General features: G+C 42.2%; 1 protein-coding gene across 1 annotated transcript in view; it reads left to right on the top strand.

Annotated features, from left to right (window-relative positions):
* Positions 1-7,755: 7,755 nt before the first annotated feature.
* LOC143786238 (uromodulin-like) overlaps positions 7,756-22,718 on the top strand; it is an 86,771-nt gene continuing 71,808 nt past the window's right edge. The window contains exons 1-4 of the mRNA XM_077275514.1: positions 7,756-7,908; positions 8,995-9,233; positions 9,797-9,919; positions 11,515-11,692. Of these exons, the coding sequence (XP_077131629.1) occupies positions 7,794-7,908; positions 8,995-9,233; positions 9,797-9,919; positions 11,515-11,692 (655 nt within the window). The 5' untranslated portion in view covers positions 7,756-7,793. The remainder of the gene's footprint in view (positions 7,909-8,994; positions 9,234-9,796; positions 9,920-11,514; positions 11,693-22,718) is intronic.

Here is a 22,718-nt window from a genome sequence, read left to right as displayed (position 1 = left end):
ACCCCACTGACCATAAGAGCTTACACTCTACAGGAGAGAGAGGACCCCACTGACCATAAAAGCTTACTCCCTACAGGAGAGAGAGGACCCCACTGACCATAAGAGCTTACACTCTACAGGAGAGAGGACCCCACTGACCATAAGAGCTTACATTCTAAAGGAGAGAGAGAGGACCCCACTGACCATAAGAGCTTACACTCTACAGGAGAGAGAGAGGACCCCACTGACCATAAGAGCTTACACTCTACAGGAGAGAGAGGACTCCACTGACCATAAGAGCTTACATTCTAAAGGAGAGAGGAGACCGCTGATAATAAGATCTTACACTCTACAGAAGAGAGACTTACCCAGTGACTCTGGAGATGGAAAACGACTCTGTCATATAAACTGTGCTTTGCAAGGAACAGCTGATCTGAGATGGCCCTGGTACTGACCTCCGCTGTACTAGGTATGATAATCCCTAAGATGTCATAGCTGCAAGACATCATGGGGAGGCTTGCGCAGCAACACAAAATGACATTGCCCCACTTTCTGGTGTTTCAGCGGTGTGGGAAATGATGCTGAGCAAGTTTTTTATTAGCAAACTGCAAATCGAATCTGGAAATGTTTGAATTTGCATGAAGCCATGAGTTACATTAAATTTAACGCAAGACGATCCTTTGCAAATCAATCCGCTCAACTTTAGTCTGCAGTTGTTGTAATTACTCCCAAGTACAGGCTAAGTTTTCTTTACATTTTCCCAAACATTTTGAGAAATGGAGTTCTTTATAAATACGCTCTTGATGAATAATGTTATAGCCCAAACTGTTTCTTGTTTTACTGATGCTGATATAGCTTCAATAAAACAAATCATTAAGATAAAATCCTTTGCGTAAAGATCATAGGTTGGCTTGTTTTTCAACAGTGAGTTGGCAAATATTGCTAATTTTTTTTTGCAATGATTGCAATAAATTGGTTTTCATAAGAGGGTTGTTTTTCTTGGATTTTTATGCAAATTTTGATATATAATGTAGATAAATACAGTAATAAGGAAAGAGCCACTATTATATATTGAAGTTAATAGCACACAGCTAACCATATCAAAAATTTACAGCCACCCTGAATATTTGAGACCTTGTAGGTAAGACCTGAATTTAATTATTATCATAATGATAAACGTCAGTGTTGCTTTGTACAATTCGTTTTCTAACTCAGGGTATGTTCATATGTGGCGTTTTTGCAGCATTATTTTTCTATCTCATTCACACACTGCTTTTTTTCTTGATTTCTTTTACATGCCAATTCTTTCATCCTTTTTTCAGTGTTTTTAACCCATTCCAATATATGGAAAAAATAGCATGCGAAAATTAGACGAAAATGTGCATTTTTTTTTGGCCACGAGTGTTTACATCTTGAATTTTTACAGCTTTTTTTTCTGCAACAAATCCCTAGTGGTAGCATGAAAAAATGTTTACAATAAATGCAGTTTTGTCTCACTTTTGCCACATTTTTATGTCCGTTTTTGCAGCATTTTTATTTGCATTTTTTTCCCCATGTATTAGTATGGTTGAACAACACTGCAAAAATGCTAAAAGCATTGACATGCTGCAGATATCAACAAATGCTAGCAGCTCAAAAAATTGACAGGAAAAAAAGAACAAGCATGCACATGAGAGTGTTTAAATCTCATTCATTGTGCTGGTATTGTAAAATGTTTTTGCTGTAAAAAGAAAAAAAAAAGAAACAAAAAATGCTGGAAAACCTTTATAGATCACTGTAGTTTTTTTTAATATAGTGCTTTTTGTTTTATTTTTTATTTTTTCCGTAGATCAAAAGATGGAAATGCTAACCCGTCTGCAAGTCATGTTTTTCCTATTGTCTCTGTTCCATTTTGGTCTTGCATTCTCAGGTATTAAAACAAATAAATAAAATAGTATTTTTAACTAAATATTATTGAGTGCTTATCATGTAACCTTGGTGTCACATTGTGAAAAAATTATCCGATTTACAATTATTATTGAGTAAATTAACACAAAAGCACAGCTTTGTAATTAAGGTGCAGCACTAAAGTATTAACGTTAACCTGTCATCAGGATTTTGCTCAGAAAACTACAGACAGTGTCAGGTCGGCGCCGTTATACTGATTAAAATGATCCCTTGGTTGATGAAATCTGTCTTGTGGTTCTTGTTTAATCTTTATTTGTAGTTTTCAGTTAATGATATTCATGTGCACTGGGGTCGGCTGTGGGGGGGCCTTCATTTGGTGCTCTGTTGACATATTCATACTTACAGGCTTAACTAACAGGTCACTGATCCCTCACTGACCTGCCTCCTGTTTTAAATACTGCATATAATAGTGTTGGGTTTGAAGAAGAAAATTACCTCCAGAAAAATGGTGCCGAGGGTGGTGCCTACTCAGTAGCATCTATCGGTTAGTGATAGATGCTTCTGTGCATGTACCGCCGCCTTCTTGCTGCAGACAATTTTTTTTTTTCGGCGGCCCATGTGCAGCACCATCTATCTCTTACCGATAGATGCTACTGCACAGGCGATAGCTCCAGCGCCATTTTGCTGGAGGTAATTTTTTTTTTTCTAACCTCACAAAATTATATGCATTATGTAAAATAGGGGGCAGGTCATTGAAGGATCAGTGAGTTGTCAGTTAAGCCCATAAGGATGAATATGAGAACATAGCACCACATAAAGCCCCGTCCACAGTCCCACAGGCCGTCCCGAAGCACCAGAATCTCATTAACTGAAAACTGCAAAAATAGATTAAACAACAACCACAAGACAGATTTAATCATCCAAGATATCATTTTAATCAGTGTAATGGCGCCAACCTGACAATGCCTGTAGTTTACTTAGCAAAATCCTGACGACAGGTTCGCTTTAAATAATATAGTAGCAGGTACACTTATTTTTTCTTTTGATTTTTTTTTCTTTGTGCCAAAAAGTGAACAATTGAAAATGACTTAAATATATAAAAAATGTATGAAAAGGTGAGACAATCATCCTTAAAATAAAAAAATAATTTATCTTTTTTCTTTTGTTAGATGGAAATGTTTTTGTTTTACCTTCATATATAGAACCATAGATCACTGATAGATATCTAAGTTCTAATACTAATACATTTCATAAAGAATATTTTTTTGTAAGTTTATGGCATTCACCATTTTATTAACACCTTTACAGTTCCTGGCATTGCTGACAATAAAAGGAGTTGTGCCACGCAGACAGGTAAGAGAAGTTTAGAATTGCTGTAATGTATTTCTTAATTTACAAACTATGAAAATGAAGTAATGTATGTAAAGATGTTCCATAGGTAGACATAAGGCGAGAAATGACAGAAGGAACATAATGAATAGAACAAATCCAGCATCCAGGACTTCTTCTAGAAATGGTATTAATTGAAAATATTTAAAAGCCACAATATCCAGCACCAATGAAACACATTTCAGACAAATTCTTTAGTTATGGTCTTTAGACTCGACTTTGTCTGAAATACCTTTGCTATTTTCATTTATGTGGAATATTGTGGCTTTTGAAGAATTTAAAAAAACATTTTTTAGAAGAAGACCTGGATTTGGATTTGTTCTATTCTATATAAGTTGATCTCTATACTTGTTAAAACTAATGATAAGTAAATCTTTATTGTGACCCTGGTGACTATTTGCAATAAAACTTTTGATGGTTCTGGCACATTATGGCACATCAGGGGCTCTCCAAACACGACATGATGTCCGCTAATTATTTCAGAAAATTTTTCATTCAAAAAGACACTTGGCGCTCCTTCCCTTCCGAGCCCTGCTGTGCGCCCTAACAGTGTTTTTCCCCATATGTTGGGAATCAGCGTGCTCAGGAGAAATAGCACAACACATTTTGCGGTCCATTTTTTCCTCTTACCCTTGCAAAAAGAAAAATATTTGGGTCTAAAGTACATTTTTTCGTGAAAAAAAAGAAAAAAGTTTATTTTTCCTTCCACATTCCATTAATTCCTGTGAACACCTGAAGGGTTAAACAGCTTCTTGAATGTGGTTCTGAGAACCTTGAGGGGTGCAGTTTTTAGAATGGTGTCACTTTTGAGTATCTTCTGTTGTACAGCCCCCTCAAAGTCACTTCAATTGTGAGGTGGTCCCTAAGAAAAATGGTTTTGTAAATTTTGTTGGAAAAATTAGAAATCGCTGATCAACTTTTAACCCTTATAACGTCCTAACAAAAAAAATTAAGTATCAAAAATTGTGCTGATGTAATGTAGACATGTGGGAAATATTATTTATTAACTATTTTGTCTGACTCTCTGATTTAACCCCTTTCCGACATCGGGTGTTATAGTGCGCCGATGTCGGACTCCCTCCCTTTAATATGGGCTCCAACGGTGAGCCCACATCTTTCCCAGTACATCAGCTATTTTGAATAGCTGACATGTGCTTGGAATAGTCATGGATGGAATCGCGATCCACCCGTGGCTTTTAACTCGTTAAATGCCACTGTCAAACGGTGAAATTCTGGGCATCGGGCCGGAAATCTGCCCACCGGCGACCCCCATCACATGATCGCGGGTCACCGATTCATTGGCATGAGGTCTCTTGGCTTGTCATTGCCGAATTGCTGTGAGCTCCACCCATGTTTTACTTTTTGGATACCTTTTTTACTAGTCCAATTTAGCTACCAAAAAACTCATGACAATATTGTGGACTGTTGCTACATTTTTATATATCGGTATTTTTTGTTACAGCTTTTTTTGTCACCAGCAAGAATAGTTTTACAAAATAATTAGAAAAAAAATAAAAAAATACACCACTTCTGGTGATGCCCCTCATCTTGGCAGCAGTACTACCAAACATGGGTTAATATTGCTTCCAGCAAGCATATTAGGGGTGAAGAATAGTGTTGAGCATTCCGATATCGCAAGTATCGGGTATCGGCCGATACTTGCGGGTATCGGAATTCCGATACCGAGATCCGATACTTTTGTGGTATCGGGTATCGGTATCGAAACAACATTAATGTGTAAAAGAAAGAATTAAAATAAAAAATATTGCTATACTCACCTCTCCGACGCAGCCTGGACCTCACCGAGGGAACCGGCAGCGTTCTTTGCTTAAAATGCGCGCGTTTACTTCCTTCCGTGACGTCACGGCTTGTGATTGGTCGCGTGCCGCCCATGTGGCCGCGACGCGACCAATCACAGCAAGCCGTGACGTAATTTTCAGGTCCTTAATGCCTAATTCTAGGCATTCAGGATTTGAAAATTACGTTCCGGCTTGTGATTGGTCGCATCACGGTCACATGGGCGACGCGACCAATCACAAGCCGTGACGTCACGGGAGGCAGGAAACGCGCGCATTTTAAAATTACGTCACGGCTTGTGATTGGTTGCGTGCCGCCCATGTGACCGCGACGCGACCAATCACAGCAAGCCGTGACGTAATTTAAGGTCCTTAATGCCTAATTCTAGGCATTCAGGATTTTAAAATTACGTTCCGGCTTGTGATTGGTCGCGTCGCGGTCACATGTGTCCGCGACGCGACCAATCACAGCAAGCCGTGACGTAATTTAAGGTCCTTAATGCCTAATTCTAGGCATTCAGGATTTTAAAATTACGTTCCGGCTTGTGATTGGTCGCGTCGCGGTCACATGTGTCCGCGACGCGACCAATCACAGCAAGCCGTGACGTAATTTAAGGTCCTTAATGCCTAATTCTAGGCATTCAGGATTTTAAAATTACGTTCCGGCTTGTGATTGGTCGCGTCGCGGTCACATGTTTCCGCGACGCGACCAATCACAAGCCGGAACGTAATTTTAAAATACTTAATGCCTAGAATTAGGCATTAAGGACCTTAAATTACGTCACGGCTTGCTGTGATTGGTCGCGTCGCGGTCACATGGGCGGCACGCAACCAATCACAAGCCGTGACGTAATTTTAAAATGCGCGCGTTTCCTGCCTCCCGTTACGTCACGGCTTGTGATTGGTCGCGTCGCCCATGTGACCGCGACGTGACCAATCACAAGCCGGAACGTAATTTTAAAATCCTGAATGCCTAGAATTAGGCATTCAGGACCTGAAAATTACATCACGGCTTGCTGTGATTGGTCGCGTCGCGGCCACATGGGCGGCACGCGACCAATCACAAGCCATGACGTCACGGAAGGAAGTAAACGCGCGCATTTTAAGCAAAGAACGCTGCCGGTTCCCTCGGTGAGGTCCAGGCTGCGTCGGAGAGGTGAGTATAGCAATATTTTTTATTTTAATTCTTTCTTTTACACATTAATATGGATCCCAGGGCCTGAAGGAGAGTTTCCTCTCCTTCAGACCCTGGGAACCATCAGGGATACCGTCCGATACTTGAGTCCCATTGACTTGTATTGGTATCGGGTATCGGTATCGGATTAGATCCGATACTTTGCCGGTATCGGCCGATACTTTCCGATACCAATACTTTCAAGTATCGGACGGTATCGCTCAACACTAGTGAAGAAGTGTCATAATAGAATTGATGGCACATAAATCATCTCAGTCACAGCAGGATGATGTTACCTCTGACAGTGAAACTGTCAGGTGAGTTTGTTATGCACAGTCCACCTCATCCACCACCATCACAGTTAATCTTTTACATACCAGGCTTTCAATTTCATCAATAGCACTGGATAACTTGGCATCCAAGGGTGGTGTGAGTTGGGGGACTACATTGAAATAATTGAATACATAATTTTTTAATATGTAAAAGAAACATGGCACTTCATTTATAGGCTGGTGCTCAAGTAAGGTCCCAAAATATAAACCGCTCTGCTGCCGACTTCTTACTATGTAGTTAAGCAGACAGAAGACCGGATGCCGCGTTCATCGCAACAGGCGCTGAAAGAGACCGCACATGGAGGAGACACTGCATAAAGGAGAAGACATTCTGGTACAGCAAAGGGACAGAACAGCCCCTGAAACAAGCGTCACTGATGACGCTTCGTTTCAGGGAAGGGGCAGCAACTGGGACAGGGTCAGCAGCCTCTGTTCCCTGTTCTAATAACGCTTTGCTTGAGTATCCCAGCATGCAAATTACCCATGCTTTATTCTGTACATCCTCCAGTGTGGTGTACATGATACAGTGTACAGTGGCATGTAAAAGTTTGGGAACCCCTGGTCAAAATTACTGTTATTGTGAACAGTTAAGCAAGTTGAAGATGAAATGTAGTGATGAGTGAATAGCATTGTGCTCAGGTCTCCTCGAGCATGCTCGGGTGATCTCCGAGTATTTTGTAGTGCTCGGACATTTAGTTTTCCTCTCCTCAGCTGCATGATTTACAGCTGCTGGACAGCCTGAATACATGTGGGAATTCCCTAACAAACAGGCATTCCTCACATGTATTCAGGCTGGCTAGCAGCCGTAAATCATACAGCTGAGGAGAGGAAAACTAAATGTCCGAGCACTACAAAAAACTCGGAGATCACCCAAGCATTTTTAAATGTTGTGCTCTTGTCTCAATCATCCATTTATAAACTTGAAAGTTGAAGGTGTCTACAAAAGCTTGCAAATATAATTTTCCTGGTTAGCCAATAAAGGTAGAACTACTAGAACGCTTTCTTTTGGATTTTTGGTGTAAAAATATGTGCATATGTTTTGCCCCAAAAAACATTTTTTATTGTATATCTTTATAAAAATACTAAAATTGCTAAAAACAAAATATCAATTCTAAGAAGCGATCAAGATATTTCAATGAAAACATTGTTTCTTTGATAGTATGAATTCACTATTATATTCTTTTTTTTTCTCCAGAATCATCATCCCTGACTTACCTGGTGGACACCACAGGGTCGATGTATGATGATTTTCTAGAGCTGAAGGCTGTAAATAGTTGGCTCCTGGAACGAGTAACAGCCCGATTCCCTTGTGGTGTTCGCCAATATACCATGGTGGAGTTCAATGATCCAAGTATGTTACCGTGGCCGTCATTGGATTTGCATTGCATTGCTTAATTTACGTTTATGTTTAGATTATAAATTTGCAGCCAGGTTATTATTCATGTTAAATAAGTTTAAAAAAAGCGTATAAAGCATAGTTGAAAATATTTTAATCAGAAGAAGAGAGGACGATCCCTCAAAGATTCATAATACCAATGTACATTTACAAATAAAAGGGGTGGTGCGAAACAGAAATTAATTTTCATCCTAAATCCCTATCTATTCAATAATAACAATCTAATCTATTTTCTAAAATACTTTAATTAAAAAGTCTCTATCCTTTCCTAACTACACTATGTAATTGCTTTATTTTTTTTTTACTACTTCCTTTTTTATGACGCTTTGTTTGAGAATCCCAGTGCCTGAAGGGATATTCAAACAAAGCATCATCTGGGGGAAGAAGCTGTGGCCTCTGGTCCCTCCCTGAAATGAAGATTCATCAGTGATATTTGTTTCAGGGGCTGGGCTAGTCCCTGCTCTACTGAGCATGTGTCAGTTGTCAATTCCAATTATTCTTGTCACTGTTCAGTGTGAGCAATGACAGTGCACTCTCTTGCTGGCTCAGATCAGAAGTAACAAGCCAGCAACTGAGCGCACTGTCAATACCACAACTACTAATTTGAAAAAAACATTGAAAAGACTGCATGGAAGTGGCAGCGCGATGGCTCATTGGTTAGCACTGTAGTTTTGCAGTTCTGGGGTCATAGCTTTAAGTCCCAGAATGGACAACCTCTGCAAGGAATTTATATGTTCTTTCAATGTTTGGATGGGTTTTCCCCCACACTTCAAAGACATATTGATTTTGAGATTGTGATTCCCATTGGTGATGATGCTGATGATGTCTATAAAGCCCTATGGAAATAAATGGTGCTATATAAGCGAGTAAAACAAATAAATAAAAGTGATTGTTGAATCTATATAGAGGAATTAATTATATCTATTTCACTGCAATATCACTCACGTGACAGACCACATGTAGATGTGTCAGATACAATTTGTACAGGGTGGGGATCCTCGTAATGATATTCTAATTGTTTTTTTCTCATTTATTCTACAGCTGTTGGACCTGTTAGGATAACCCAATCCAACAAAGAATTCGATGATTTCTTTAACAGTCTGGTGGCCACCGGAGGTGGTGACTGTCCGGAGTTGGCCATGCAGGGGCTTAAGCTGGCATTGGAAAACACGCCACCCAATTCTTTCATCCTGGTACTAACAGATGCGTCTGCTTTAGATTACTGGAATACTGACCTGATAAACCGCATCTATTCACAATTAGCATCCTCAAGATCCCAGGTACAATACTAATAACATAGCATTTAATTGTCGATAATAAGAAAATTAGATGTAACTTATCTTTAGAAATTACATTCCTTCCTTAGATATGTAGATGTGTATTAGATGTTCACTTGCTCCAGGCTTGGGGGGACTTATTCTACTATGAATCTCGATAGTTGCTTTATGTACTTTGATTAATTAGATGACCCTGTCCACTCTCCTGATGCTCCTCATCACTCTCACACACAGACGGACACACGGGTTCCGACTCTTCTCTCTCTTCTTTTCTGTGTCACAGCTGGACGTGAATTTTCATTGTTGGTCACTGACCATTAAAAATGGGCAGAATTTGCATATATATACTGTATATATATATATATATATATATATATATATATATATATATATATACATACAGTAGATTGTGCCACTGATGATTTTTTACATCAGAATAATAAAGATTAGTGACAACCACTACAATGCTACGGATATTCCATCAGTATAAAAAATTGGATCTTCTATAATGTAATTATTTCTATTTATAAAACTTTTAAAATATTTCATTTTTATTTCCTTTTTAGGTTTTCTTCCTTATAACCGGCCTGTGTGGAAGTATAAATGACGCAGATTTCCTTATCTATAGACAAATTTCAGCTGCCAGCTTTGGACATGTCTTTCAAGTCTCCTTATCAGACCTGAATAAAGTAAATCATTAGTTTATAACTTTTATCCTGTATGGGTGATTTAGACGTGTTTGTTCAGATATTCCGTTTGTCCGTTTCATTTTAGAAACAAATGGAAATGGAAATTAGAAATATTGCAATTTTCTCACTGGCCACTAGGGCTATTACAGCAATCCACATGAATATTAGCAGGAATAGAAAGACTCTGACCCTATCTTTTGCATTGAAGCATCTAATAAATGTCTTCAAAGTTAGTTATGAAGGGAGCTGGAGTGGAGGAATTGTGAAATCAAATATTGTGATTTGTGGATCTTGTGTTATTTTCTGTGTATAGAGATATTATTGCAATCTTGCCTCTGAAGATAATGAGCATGCTCAAAACTTTTCCTGAAAAGACAGAAGTAAAAACAGCCCAAGTGGCCGCTGTGAAAATTGCAAGATTACCAATTTTGTTTTTAAAGTAGTCCATGGACTTTAACCATCCAGGTTGTCTGCACTTTTCTGTGCATTAACATCCTAAAATGTCAAAACAAAGCAAGAATAATGCACCCCCATAATCCTCCATATATTATAATGCACCTCTATAGTCCTCCATATGGTATACTGCACCCCATAATCCTCCATATAGTATAGTGCTTGTTATAATCCTCCATATAGTATTATGACCTCCCCATAGTCCTCCATACAGTATAGTGGGCTCAACATTTCCTTCCATATAGTATAATGCAGCCTCATAGTTCTCAATATAGTATAATGCACTTCCCATAGCCCTCCATACATTATAATGGGCCCCACATTGCCTTCTATACAGTATAATGCAGTCCCCATAGTCATCCATATAGTATAATGCACTCCCCATAGTCTTCAATTTAGTATAATGCTCCCTATAGTCCTCCATAAAGCATAATGCACCCCATAGAACCCCATAAAGCATAATGCACCCCCATAGTCCTCCGTATAGTATAATACACCCCATAGTCCTCCTTATAGTATAATGCACTCCCCATAGGACTCCATACAGTATTCTGACCAGCACAATGTACTCATTGATAAAAAAAATACAATACATCTTCTCCTCGCTCCCCGCTGCAGGGAGTGTTGTGAAGCTTCTTGTTCACTGCTCACCACAGCAGGTGCAATTAAATAATGTCATCAAGACGGCTGCGCTGAGACATCATATCTCAGACGCCGAGGGAGAATGATGGAGGAGGGAGAGGATGGATCCCCGTTTCCTCACCACTTTCAACTGTATCAGCATCGAGGATGCTCATGCAGTTGAACATGCGAAACGGGGCAGGGGACGCTGACATTGAGCCCTCCCCACCTCACGGGCCCCTGCACCTCATGGGCCCTATAGTGCCCACATGGTCATACCCCACTGGTCTTCTGCCAAATTTTATAGTATACACTCACTAAGGAATGCTGGCTACTGACATTGACGCATATCAATACCGCATCCTATACCTTCACCTCAATCCTGCAAATCGCACTGCGCATGCCATGCATTATGGCGGGTACATAGTCTGCGATACACAGACATCTGTACATCAACTTGGTTTGGCTAAGCTTCTTCCTATCTGTACTTGACGTTCCCCTTTAATGTGCCTTGTTTTCAGGTCTTTCACTACTTGGACCTCACCCTTTCAAGACCATTAAACAGCTCGGTGCGACTCTTCTCTGCGGAGTATACCGAAGGATCTAATTCTGACTTCTTTGCTGTAGATGACAATTTTACGTCCTTAATAATAACCACAGATGGGGTGATCTATTCCATACAAGTATTGGGGCCCGACTGTAAGTACCCTAATTATGGACATACTGTATAAGGGGTGTAGGCATTTTACTCTTTCCTTTATAGCTGATCTGTGATGATTATTGCTTTGTACCTGTAATGTAAAGTCTGTATCTATATATAACAGATTAAAAGGGAACTGTCAGCTGATTCATGTAGCCCAAACAACACCGTTGCAGCCAGGTATATTTTTCGATAGCGTTTCAGAGTAAATATGCTTTGAAAGGAATCTATCGCCAGGTTTTGTCACCTAATCTGAGAGCAGCATAATGTAGAGACAGAGACCCTGATTCCACCAATGTATCTCTTACTGGGCTGCTTGCTGTAGTTTTGATAAAATCACTGTTTTATCATCAGGAGAATATCATCAGAGGACTTGTAATCCTGCTGCCTGTAGTCCTCCATATTTATGAGCTCTGTATAACTCCATCCTCACTACGGATTGGTAGCTTTCTGCCTATGCACAGTGTACACCAAAAGCTGCCAATCAGTGATGTGGGGGGGGGGGGGGGTTATACACAGCTCAGCATTCAGAGAACTGGTATATCCGCAGGAGAAAAAGCAGTGAATTTATTAAAAGTACCACAGCCCAGTAAGTGACACATCGCAGGAATCAAGGTCTCTGTGTCTACATCATGCTGCTATCAGCAAAAACCCGATGATGGATTCTCTGTAAAGATTTAGCTAGGGACCACAGCAAAAGACGAGACTAGACTGGAACCAGCCCCCCCCCGGTTAAAGATGATTGACAGGTTTCTACCTGTGTACACACATGAGAGAGACCTGTCAATCGCCTGGAGCAGTGCAGGGAGAAGCTAGCCAGGGGCTGCGAAGGAATAGTCTCATTTGCAGCTATTGTCGCCTCAAATCTTTAAAAGGTATTTTCTCTAAAATGCTGCGTGTTTCAATGAAAAATATACACTATACAGTTATATGAAAAAGTTTTAGGCACCCCTATTAATCTTAAGCTTAATGTTTTATAAAAATTGTTTTTTTTTGCAACAGCTATTTCAGTTTCATATATCTAATAACTGATGGACTCAGTAATAGTTCTGGATTGAAATGAGGTTTATTGTACTAACAGAAAATGTGCAATCTGCATTCAAACAAAATTTGACAGGTGGATAAGTGTTGTGAATTCTGTTTTTGGCTCCCTCTGGTGGCTACTGGTGGTACTGACTGACTTTGGTCTGTGCACCTGTTTTCATCAGGAAATTGGGAGTTTCCTATTTAGTCTGGCTTCTCAGTCATTCTAGTGCCGGCAATCAATGTTATCAGAGCACCTCTGTTGCTTGCTACCTGCTCCAAGTCTGCAATTCAGCTAAGTTGAATCTTTGGCTTTTTTGTGTTTGTTTTGTCCAGCATGCATTTATATTTCCCATGCTGCTGGAAGCTCTAGTGATCTGAAATTGCTACTCCGGTGTCATGAGTTGACAACGGAGTCAAGGTAATTTCAGGATGGCTGTTTAGGGTTTTGAGGTAACCGCGAAGTCCTCTTTTGTATTTTCCACTATCTAGTTAGAGGGCCTCGCTTTGCTAAATCTATATTCATACTGCGTTTGTGTTTTCCTCTTGACTAACCGTTATTATATGTGGGGAGCTACTGTCATGGTTCCCAATGGCAGGGGAACGTCAGAAAACATAAATAACGGACTAGCTCTTGGGTGATGGAATCTCAAGCTGACCGTGAGCTAAACCTACCACACAACTAATAGTGGCCGGGGGGCGTGCCTACGTTTTATCCCTAGACGTCTCGCGCCAGCCGGAGGACTAACTAACCCTAATAGAGGAAAAACAGACCTGGCTTACCTCTAGGGAAATTCCCCCAAAAAGGAGACAGAAGCCCCCCACATATATTGACGGTGAATTCAGAGGAAAAGACATACGCAGTATGAAGGTAGGTTCAGCAAAGCGAGGTCCGCTTACTAGATAGTAGGAAGATACAAAAGGGAACTGCACGGTCAGCTGAAAACCCTTTTAAAATACCATCCTGAAATTACTTTAAGACTCATGTGTCAACTCATGACACCGGAGTGGTAATTTCAGCCCACAAGAGCTTCCAGCTACAGAAAATAACATTACTGTGAACTGGAACAAGAAATGCAAAACAAACTTAGGACTAAGAGTCCAACTTAGCTGATCAGTAGACTAGGAGCAGGAACATGCAACAGAAAGGCTCTGGTTACATTGATGGCCGGCACTAGAATGACTGAGCAGCAAGGCTAAATAGGATACACCCATATCCTGATAGAAACAGGTGAACAGAGAAAGTAAAGCACACAAGTCCAGTACCACCAGTGACCACCGGGGGAGCCCAAAAACCAAATTCACAACAGTACCCCCCCTCAAGGAGGGGGCACCGAACCCTCACAAGAACCACCAGGGCGATCAGGATGAGCCCTATGAAAGGCACGGACCAAATCAGAGGCATGAACATCAGAGGCTGTCACCCAAGAATTATCCTCCTGACCGTAGCCCTTCCACTTGACCAGATATTGAAGTTTCCGTCTGGAAACACGGGAGTCCAAGATCTTCTCCACAACGTACTCCAATTCACCCTCAACCAACACCGGAGCAGGAGGCTCAACGGAAGGCACAACCGGTACCTCATACCTGCGCAATAATGACCGATGGAAGACATTATGGATAGAAAAAGATGCTGGGAGGTCCAATCGAAAGGACAAAGGGTTAAGAATCTCCAAAATCCTATACGGGCCGATGAACCGAGGCTTAAACTTAGGAGAAGAAACCCTCATAGGGACAAAACGAGAAGACAACCACACCAAGTCCCCACCACGAAGACGAGGACCAACACGACGACGGCGGTTAGCAAAACGCTGAGTCTTCTCCTGGGACAACTTCAAATTGTCCACCACCTGTCCCCAAATCCGATGCAACCTATCCACCACAGTATCCACTCCAGGACAATCCGAAGATTCCACCTGACCGGAAGAAAAACGAGGATGAAACCCCGAATTGCAAAAGAAAGGAGAAACCAAAGTGGCAGAACTAGCCCGATTATTGAGGGCAAACTCTGCCAACAGCAAAAAGGCAACCCAGTCGTCCTGATCCGCAGACACAAAACACCTCAAATAAGTCTCCAAGGTCTGATTAGTTCGCTCAGTCTGGCCATTAGTCTGAGGATGGAAGGCAGACGAAAAAGACAAATCAATGCCCATCCTAGCACAGAACGCCCGCCAAAATCTAGACACGAACTGGGTCCCCCTGTCAGAAACGATATTCTCCGGAATACCATGCAAGCGAACCACATTTTGAAAAAACAGAGGGACCAACTCGGATGAGGAAGGCAACTTAGGCAAGGGTACCAAATGAACCATCTTTGAAAAACGGTCACACACCACCCAGATGACAGACATTTTCTGAGAAACAGGGAGATCAGAAATAAAATCCATAGAGATGTGAGTCCAAGGCCTCTTCGGAATAGGCAAGGATAACAACAATCCGCTAGCCCGAGAACAACAAGGTTTGGCCCGAGCACAAATATCACAAGACTGCACAAAAACTCGTACATCTCGAGACAGGGAAGGCCACCAGAAGGACCTAGCCACCAAATCCCTGGTACCAAAGATTCCAGGATGACCTGCCAACGCAGAAGAATGAACCTCCGAGATGACTCTACTGGTCCAATCATCAGGAACAAACAGTCTACCAGACGGGCAACGATCAGGTCTATCCGCCTGAAACTCCTGCAAAGCCCTGGTCTGGGGAAACAGCAGATAATATCACCCCATCCCTAAGGATACCTGTAGGTTCAGAATCACCAGGGGAATCAGGCTCAAAACTCCTAGAAAGGGCATCTGCCTTCACATTTTTAGAACCTGGTAGGTATGAGACCACAAAATTAAACCGAGAGAAAAACAACGACCAGCGCGCCTGTCTAGGATTCAGGCGCCTGGCAGACTCAAGATAAATCAAATTCTTGTGATCGGTCAATACCACCACCTGATGTCTAGCCCCCTCAAGCCAATGACGCCACTCCTCAAAAGCCCACTTCATAGCCAAAAGCTCCCGATTACCAATATCATAATTTCGCTCGGCGGGCGAAAATTTTCGAGAAAAGAACGCACAAGGTCTCATCACGGAGCAGTCGGAACTTTTCTGCGACAAAACCGCCCCAGCTCCGATCTCGGAAGCGTCGACCTCAACTTGAAAAGGAAGAGTAACATCAGGCTGACGCAACACAGGGGCAGAAGAAAAGCGGCGTTTAAGCTCCCGAAAGGCCTCCACAGCAGCAGGGGACCAATCAGCAACATCAGCACCCTTTTTAGTCAAATCAGTCAAAGGTCTAGCAACATCAGAAAAACCAGTTATAAATCGACGATAAAAATTAGCAAAGCCCAAGAATTTCTGAAGGCTCTTAAGAGAAGAAGGTTGCGTCCAATCACAAATAGCCCGAACCTTAACAGGATCCATCTCAATGGAAGAGGGGAAAAAAATGTACCCCAAAAAAGAAATCTTTTGAACCCCAAAAATACACTTAGAACCCTTCACACACAAGGAATTAGCCCGCAAAACCTGAAAAACCCTCCTGACCTGTTGGACATGAGAGTCCCAGTCATCCGAAAAAATCAAAATATCATCCAGATACACAATCATAAATTTATCCAAATATTCACGGAAAATGTTATGCATAAAGGACTGAAAGACTGAAGGGGCATTTGAAAGACCAAAAGGCATCACTAAATACTCAAAATGGCCCTCGGGCGTATTAAATGCGGTTTTCCACTCATCCCCCTGCTTAATTCGCACCAAATTATACGCCCCACGGAGATCAATCTTAGAGAACCAATTAGCCCCCTTTATTCGAGCAAACAAATCAGTCAGCAGTGGCAGAGGATACTGATATTTGACTGTAATTTTATTCAAGAGTCGATAATCAATACACGGCCTCAAAGAGCCATCTTTTTTAGATACAAAGAAAAAAACGGCTCCTAAGGGAGATGAAGAAGGACGAATATGTCCCTTTTCCAGGGATTCCTTAATATATTCTCGCATAGCAGCATGTTCAGGTACAGATAGATTAAATAAACGACCCTTTGGAAATTTACTGCCCGGAATCAGATCTATGGTACAATCGCAATCTCTGTGAGGAGGTAGTGAACCAAGCTTAGGCTCCTCAAAAACATCACGATAATCAGATAAAAATTCTGGAATCTCAGAGGGAATAGATGACGAAATGGAAACCAAAGGTACGTCCCCATGAGCCCCCTGACATCCCCAACTTAACACAGACATTGCTTTCCAGTCAAGGACTGGGTTATGAGATTGTAACCATGGCAATCCGAGCACCAAAACATCATGTAGATTGTACAACACAAGGAAGCGAATCATCTCCTGATGGTCTGGATTCATACGCATAGTCACTTGTGTCCAGTATTGTGGTTTATTACTAGCCAATGGCGTAGAGTCAATACCCTTCAGAGGTATAGGGACTTCCAGAGGCTCTAGATTAAACCCACAGCGCCTGGCAAAGGACCAATCCATAAGACTCAAAGCGGCGCCAGAGTCGACATAGGCGTCCACGGTAATTGACGATAATGAACAAATCAAGGTCACAGATAGAATAAACTTAGACTGTAAAGTGCCAATTGAAATAGACTTATCAACCTTTTTTGTACGTTTAGAGCATGCTGATATAACATGAGTTGAATCACCACAATAGAAGCACAACCCATTTTTTCACCTAAAATTCTGCCGTTCGCTTCTGGACAGAATTCTATCACATTGCATATTCTCTGGCGCCTTCTCAGAAGACACCGCCAAATGGTGCACAGGTTTGCGCTCCCGCAAACGCCGATCAATCTGAATAGCCATTGTCATGGACTCATTCAGACCTGTAGGCGCAGGGAACCCCACCATAACATCTTTAATGGCATCAGAGAGACCTTCTCTGAAATTCGCCGCCAGGGCGCACTCATTCCACTGAGTAAGCACAGACCATTTACGAAATTTTTGGCAGTATATTTCAGCTTCATCTTGCCCTTGAGATAGGGCCATCAAGGCTTTTTCAGCCTGAATCTCTAAATTAGGTTCCTCATAAAGCAACCCCAAAGCCAGAAAAAACGCATCCACATTGAGCAACGCAGGATCCCCTGGTGCCAATGCAAATGCCCAATCTTGAGGGTCACCCCGCAGCAAGGAAATTACAATCCTAACCTGCTGTGCAGGATCTCCAGCGGAGTGAGGTCTCAGAGAAAGAAATAATTTACAATTATATTTGAAATTCAGAAAACGAGATCTATCCCCGGAGAAAAACTCTGGTATAGGAATTCTAGGTTCAGATATAGGAGCATGAATAACAAAATCCTGTAAATTTTGAACTTTCAAGATTATTCAAACCTGTAGCCAAACTCTGAGGATCCATTTTAATCAGGTGAGATCAGAGCCATTCAAGGATTAGAAGGAGAGAGAGACAAAGGCTGCAATTAGAGCAGAAATGCAACTGAGTCAACTATAGAGCAAGCTCAGAGGGAAAAAAAAAAAAAAAAAAATCTGCAGACTTCTTTTTCTCTCCTTTCTTCTGCCAACAGTTTTAACACTTGGCCGGCCATACTGTCATGGTTCCCAATGGCAGGGGAACGTCAGAAAACATAAATAACGGACTAGCTCTTGGGTGATGGAATCTCAAGCTGACCGTGAGCTAAACCTACCACACAACTAATAGTGGCCGGGGGGCGTGCCTATGTTTTATCCCTAGACTTCTCGCGCCAGCCGGAGGACTAACTAACCCTAATAGAGGAAAAACAGACCTGGCTTACCTCTAGGGAAATTCCCCCAAAAAGGAGACAGAAGCCCCCCACATATATTGACGGTGAATTCAGAGGAAAAGACATACGCAGTATGAAGGTAGGTTCAGCAAAGCGAGGTCCGCTTACTAGATAGTAGGAAGATACAAAAGGGAACTGCACGGTCAGCTGAAAACCCTTTTAAAATACCATCCTGAAATTACTTTAAGACTCATGTGTCAACTCATGACACCGGAGTGGTAATTTCAGCCCACAAGAGCTTCCAGCTACAGAAAATAACATTACTGTGAACTGGAACAAGAAATGCAAAACAAACTTAGGACTAAGAGTCCAACTTAGCTGATCAGTAGACTAGGAGCAGGAACATGCAACAGAAAGGCTCTGGTTACATTGATGGCCGGCACTAAAATGACTGAGCAGCAAGGCTAAATAGGATACACCCATATCCTGATAGAAACAGGTGAACAGAGAAAGTAAAGCACACAAGTCCAGTACCACCAGTGACCACCGGGGGAGCCCAAAAACCAAATTCACAACAGGCTACTATAACTTTTGGGGTTTCCCTGGAGGCAAGCCAGGTCTGTGTATTCCTCTAATAGGGGTAGTTAGCTCTCCGGCTGGCGCGAGGTGTCTAGAGATCAACGTAGGCACACCCCCTGGCTACTTTTAGTTGCGTGTTAGGTTCAGCATCGCGGTTACCTAAGATACCATCTTCCTAGAGCTAGTCCCAATGATTCCATTGGGAATCATGACAGTATTGCCGGCCACAATTTATTTAGGTATTGGCTGAAGAAAGAGAGGAAAAAGAAGTTTCTGACACTTTTTTTTTTTTTTTTTTTGCTCAGAAGTTCTGTCTAGCCATAATTGCAATCTGCTGACTTTTTTTTTTTCCTCTCCTCTTAACCCCTGAATGGCTCAGATTTCAGCTGTTGAAAGATGGATATCCAGAGTTTAGCTTCTAATCTAAATACTCTTGCTTCTAAGGTTCAAAATATCCAAGACTATGTTATACATGCTCCTATGTCTGAACCCAAGATCCCTATACCTGAGTTCTTTTCTGGAGATAGATCTCGTTTTTTGAATTTTAAGCACAATTGTAAATTGTATCTTTCTCTGAGATCTCGCTCCACTGGAGACCCCGCTCAGCAGGTTAAAATTGTTATTTCCTTGTTGCGGGGTGACCCCCAGAATTGGGCATTTGCATTGGCACCAGGGGATCCTGCGTTGCTCAGTGTGGATGCGTTTTTTCTGGCACTGGGGTTGCTCTATGAGGAACCTAATTTGGCGATTCAGGCTGAAAAGGCCTTGATAGCCCTCTCTCAAGGGCATGATGAAGCTGAAATATATTGTCAAAAATTTCGAAAATGGTCTGTGCTTACTCAGTGGAATGAGTGCGCCCTGGCGGCGAATTTCAGAGGAGGTCTCTCTGACGCCGTTAAAGATGTCATGGTGGGGTTTCCTACGCCCACAGGTCTGAATGAATCCATGACTATGGCTATTCAGATTGATCGGCGTTTACGGGAGCGCAAACCTGTGCACCATTTGGCGGTGTCCTCTGAGCAGGCACCGGAGATTATGCAATGTGATAGAATTCTGTCCAGAAGTGAACGGCAGAATTATAGGCGTAAAAATGGGTTGTGCTTCTACTGTGGTGATTCTGCTCATGTTATATCAGCATGCTCTAAGCGCACAAAAAAGGTTGCTAAGTCTTTTGCAATTGGCACCTTACAGTCTAAGTTTATTTTGTCTGTAACTTTGATCTGTTCATTATCAACTATTACTGTGGATGCCTATGTGGATTCTGGCGCTTCCTTGAGTCTTATGGATTGGTCCTTTGCCAGACGATGTGGGTTTAGCCTAGAGCCTTTGGAAGTTCCTATCCCTCTGAAGGGTATCGACTCCACACCTTTGGCTAGGAATAAACCACAATTCTGGACACAAGTGACTATGTGTATGACTCCTGACCATCGGGAGGTGATTCGCTTCCTTGTGTTGCATAACTTGCATGATGTCTTAGTGCTTGGATTGCCATGGTTGCAAACTCATAATCCAGTTCTTGACTGGAAAACAATGTCTGTGTTAAGTTGGGGATGTCAGGGGGCTCATGGGGAAGTACCTTTGGTTTCCATTGCTTCATCTACTCCCTCTGAAGTTCCGGCATTTTTGTCTGACTATTGTGATGTTTTTGAAGAGCCTAAACTTAGTTCTCTTCCCCCTCACAGGGAGTGTGATTGTGCTATAGACTTGATTCCGGGCAGCAAGTTTCCCAAGGGTCGTTTGTTCAATCTGTCTGTGCCTGAGCATGCTGCTATGCGAGAGTATATTAAGGAGTCCTTGGAAAAGGGACATATCCGTCCATCCTCATCCCCTTTAGGAGCAGGTTTTTTTTTCGTGGGTAAAAAAGATGGCTCCCTGAGGCCCTGTATTGATTATCGCCTGTTGAATAAGATTACAGTCAAATACCAGTATCCTTTGCCACTATTGACTGATTTATTTGCTCGTATTAAAGGGGCAAAGTGGTTCTCTAAGGTTGATCTTCGGGGTGCGTATAATTTGGTGCGGATTAAGCAGGGAGATGAGTGGAAAACTGCATTTAATACGCCCGAGGGCCATTTTGAGTATTTGGTAATACCTTTTGGTCTTTCTAATGCCCTTTCAGTCTTTCAGTCCTTTATGCACGATATTTTCCGTAAATACCTGGATAAATTTATGATTGTGTATTTGGACGATATTTTGATTTTTTCGGATGACTGGGAGTCGCATGTTCAACAGGTTAGGAAGGTTTTTCAGGTTTTGCGGTCAAATTCTTTGTTTGTAAAGGGTTCAAAGTGTATCTTTGGGGTTCAGAAGATCTCCTTTTTGGGGTACATTTTTTCCCCTTCTTCTGTTGAGATGGATCCTGTCAAGGTTCGGGCGATTTGTGATTGGACGCAGCCTACTTCCCTGAAGAGTCTTCAGAAGTTCTTGGGCTTTGCTAATTTCTATCGTCGATTTATAACTGGGTTTTCAAGTGTTGCTAAACCTCTGACTGATTTGACTAAGAAGGGTGCTGATGTTGCCAACTGGTCCTCTGCGGCTGTGGAGGCCTTTCGGGAGCTTAAGCGCCGCTTTTCTTCTGCTCCTGTGTTGCGCCAGCCTGATGTTTCGCTCCCTTTTCAGGTTGAGGTTGATGCTTCCGAGATTGGAGCGGGGGCGGTTTTGTCGCAGAGAAGTCCAGATTGCTCAGTGATGAGACCATGTGCATTCTTCTCTCGAAAATTTTCGCCCGCCGAGCGAAATTATGATGTTGGTAATCGGGAGCTCTTTGCCATGAAGTGGGCATTTGAGGAGTGGCGTCATTGGCTTGAGGGTGCTAGACATCAGGTGGTGGTCTTGACTGATCACAAGAATCTGATTTACCTTGAGTCTGCCAGACGTCTGAATCCTAGACAGGCGCGCTGGTCATTGTTTTTCTCCCGGTTTAATTTTGTGGTTTCATACTTGCCGGGCTCGAAAAATGTGAAGGCAGATGCTCTTTCTAGGAGTTTTGAGCCTGACTCCTCTGGTGATTCTGAGCCTACGGGTATCCTTAAGGATGGAGTGATTTTGTCTGCTGTCTCCCCAGACTTGCGACGTGCTTTGCAGGAGTTTCAGACTGATAGGCCTGATCGTTGTCCGCCTGGGAGATTGTTTGTTCCAGATGAGTGGACCAGTAGAGTCATCTCAGAGGTTCATTCTTCTGTGTTGGCAGGCCACCCTGGAATTTTTGGTGCTAGAGATTTGGTGGCCAGGTCCTTCTGGTGGCCTTCCCTGTCCCGGGATGTGCGTACCTTTGTACAGTCTTGTGATGTTTGTGCTCGGGCCAAGCCTTGCTGTTCTCGGGCTAGTGGACTGTTGTTGTCCTTGCCTATTCCGAAGAGGCCGTGGACGCACATCTCTATGGACTTTATCTCGGATCTCCCGGTTTCTCAAAAAATGTCCGTCATTTGGGTGGTGTGTGACCGTTTTTCTAAGATGGTTCATTTGGTACCCTTGCCCAAATTGCCTTCTTCATCGGAGTTGGTTCCTTTATTTTTTCAGAATGTAGTTCACTTACATGGTATCCCGGAAAACATCGTTTCTGACAGGGGATCTCAATTTGTGTCTAGGTTCTGGCGAGCGTTCTGTGCCAGGATGGGCATTGATTTGTCTTTTTCGTCTGGGTTCCATCCTCAGACTAATGGCCAGACGGAGCGGACTAATCAGACCTTGGAGACTTATTTGAGGTGTTTTGTGTCTGCTG

The sequence above is a fragment of the Ranitomeya variabilis genome, chromosome 7 (genome assembly GCF_051348905.1).
Source record: "Ranitomeya variabilis isolate aRanVar5 chromosome 7, aRanVar5.hap1, whole genome shotgun sequence".
Classification (NCBI taxonomy): Eukaryota; Metazoa; Chordata; class Amphibia; order Anura; family Dendrobatidae; genus Ranitomeya; species Ranitomeya variabilis.
Note: the sequence above shows the minus strand (reverse complement) of the source record. Positions and strands in the feature narration are given on the sequence as shown.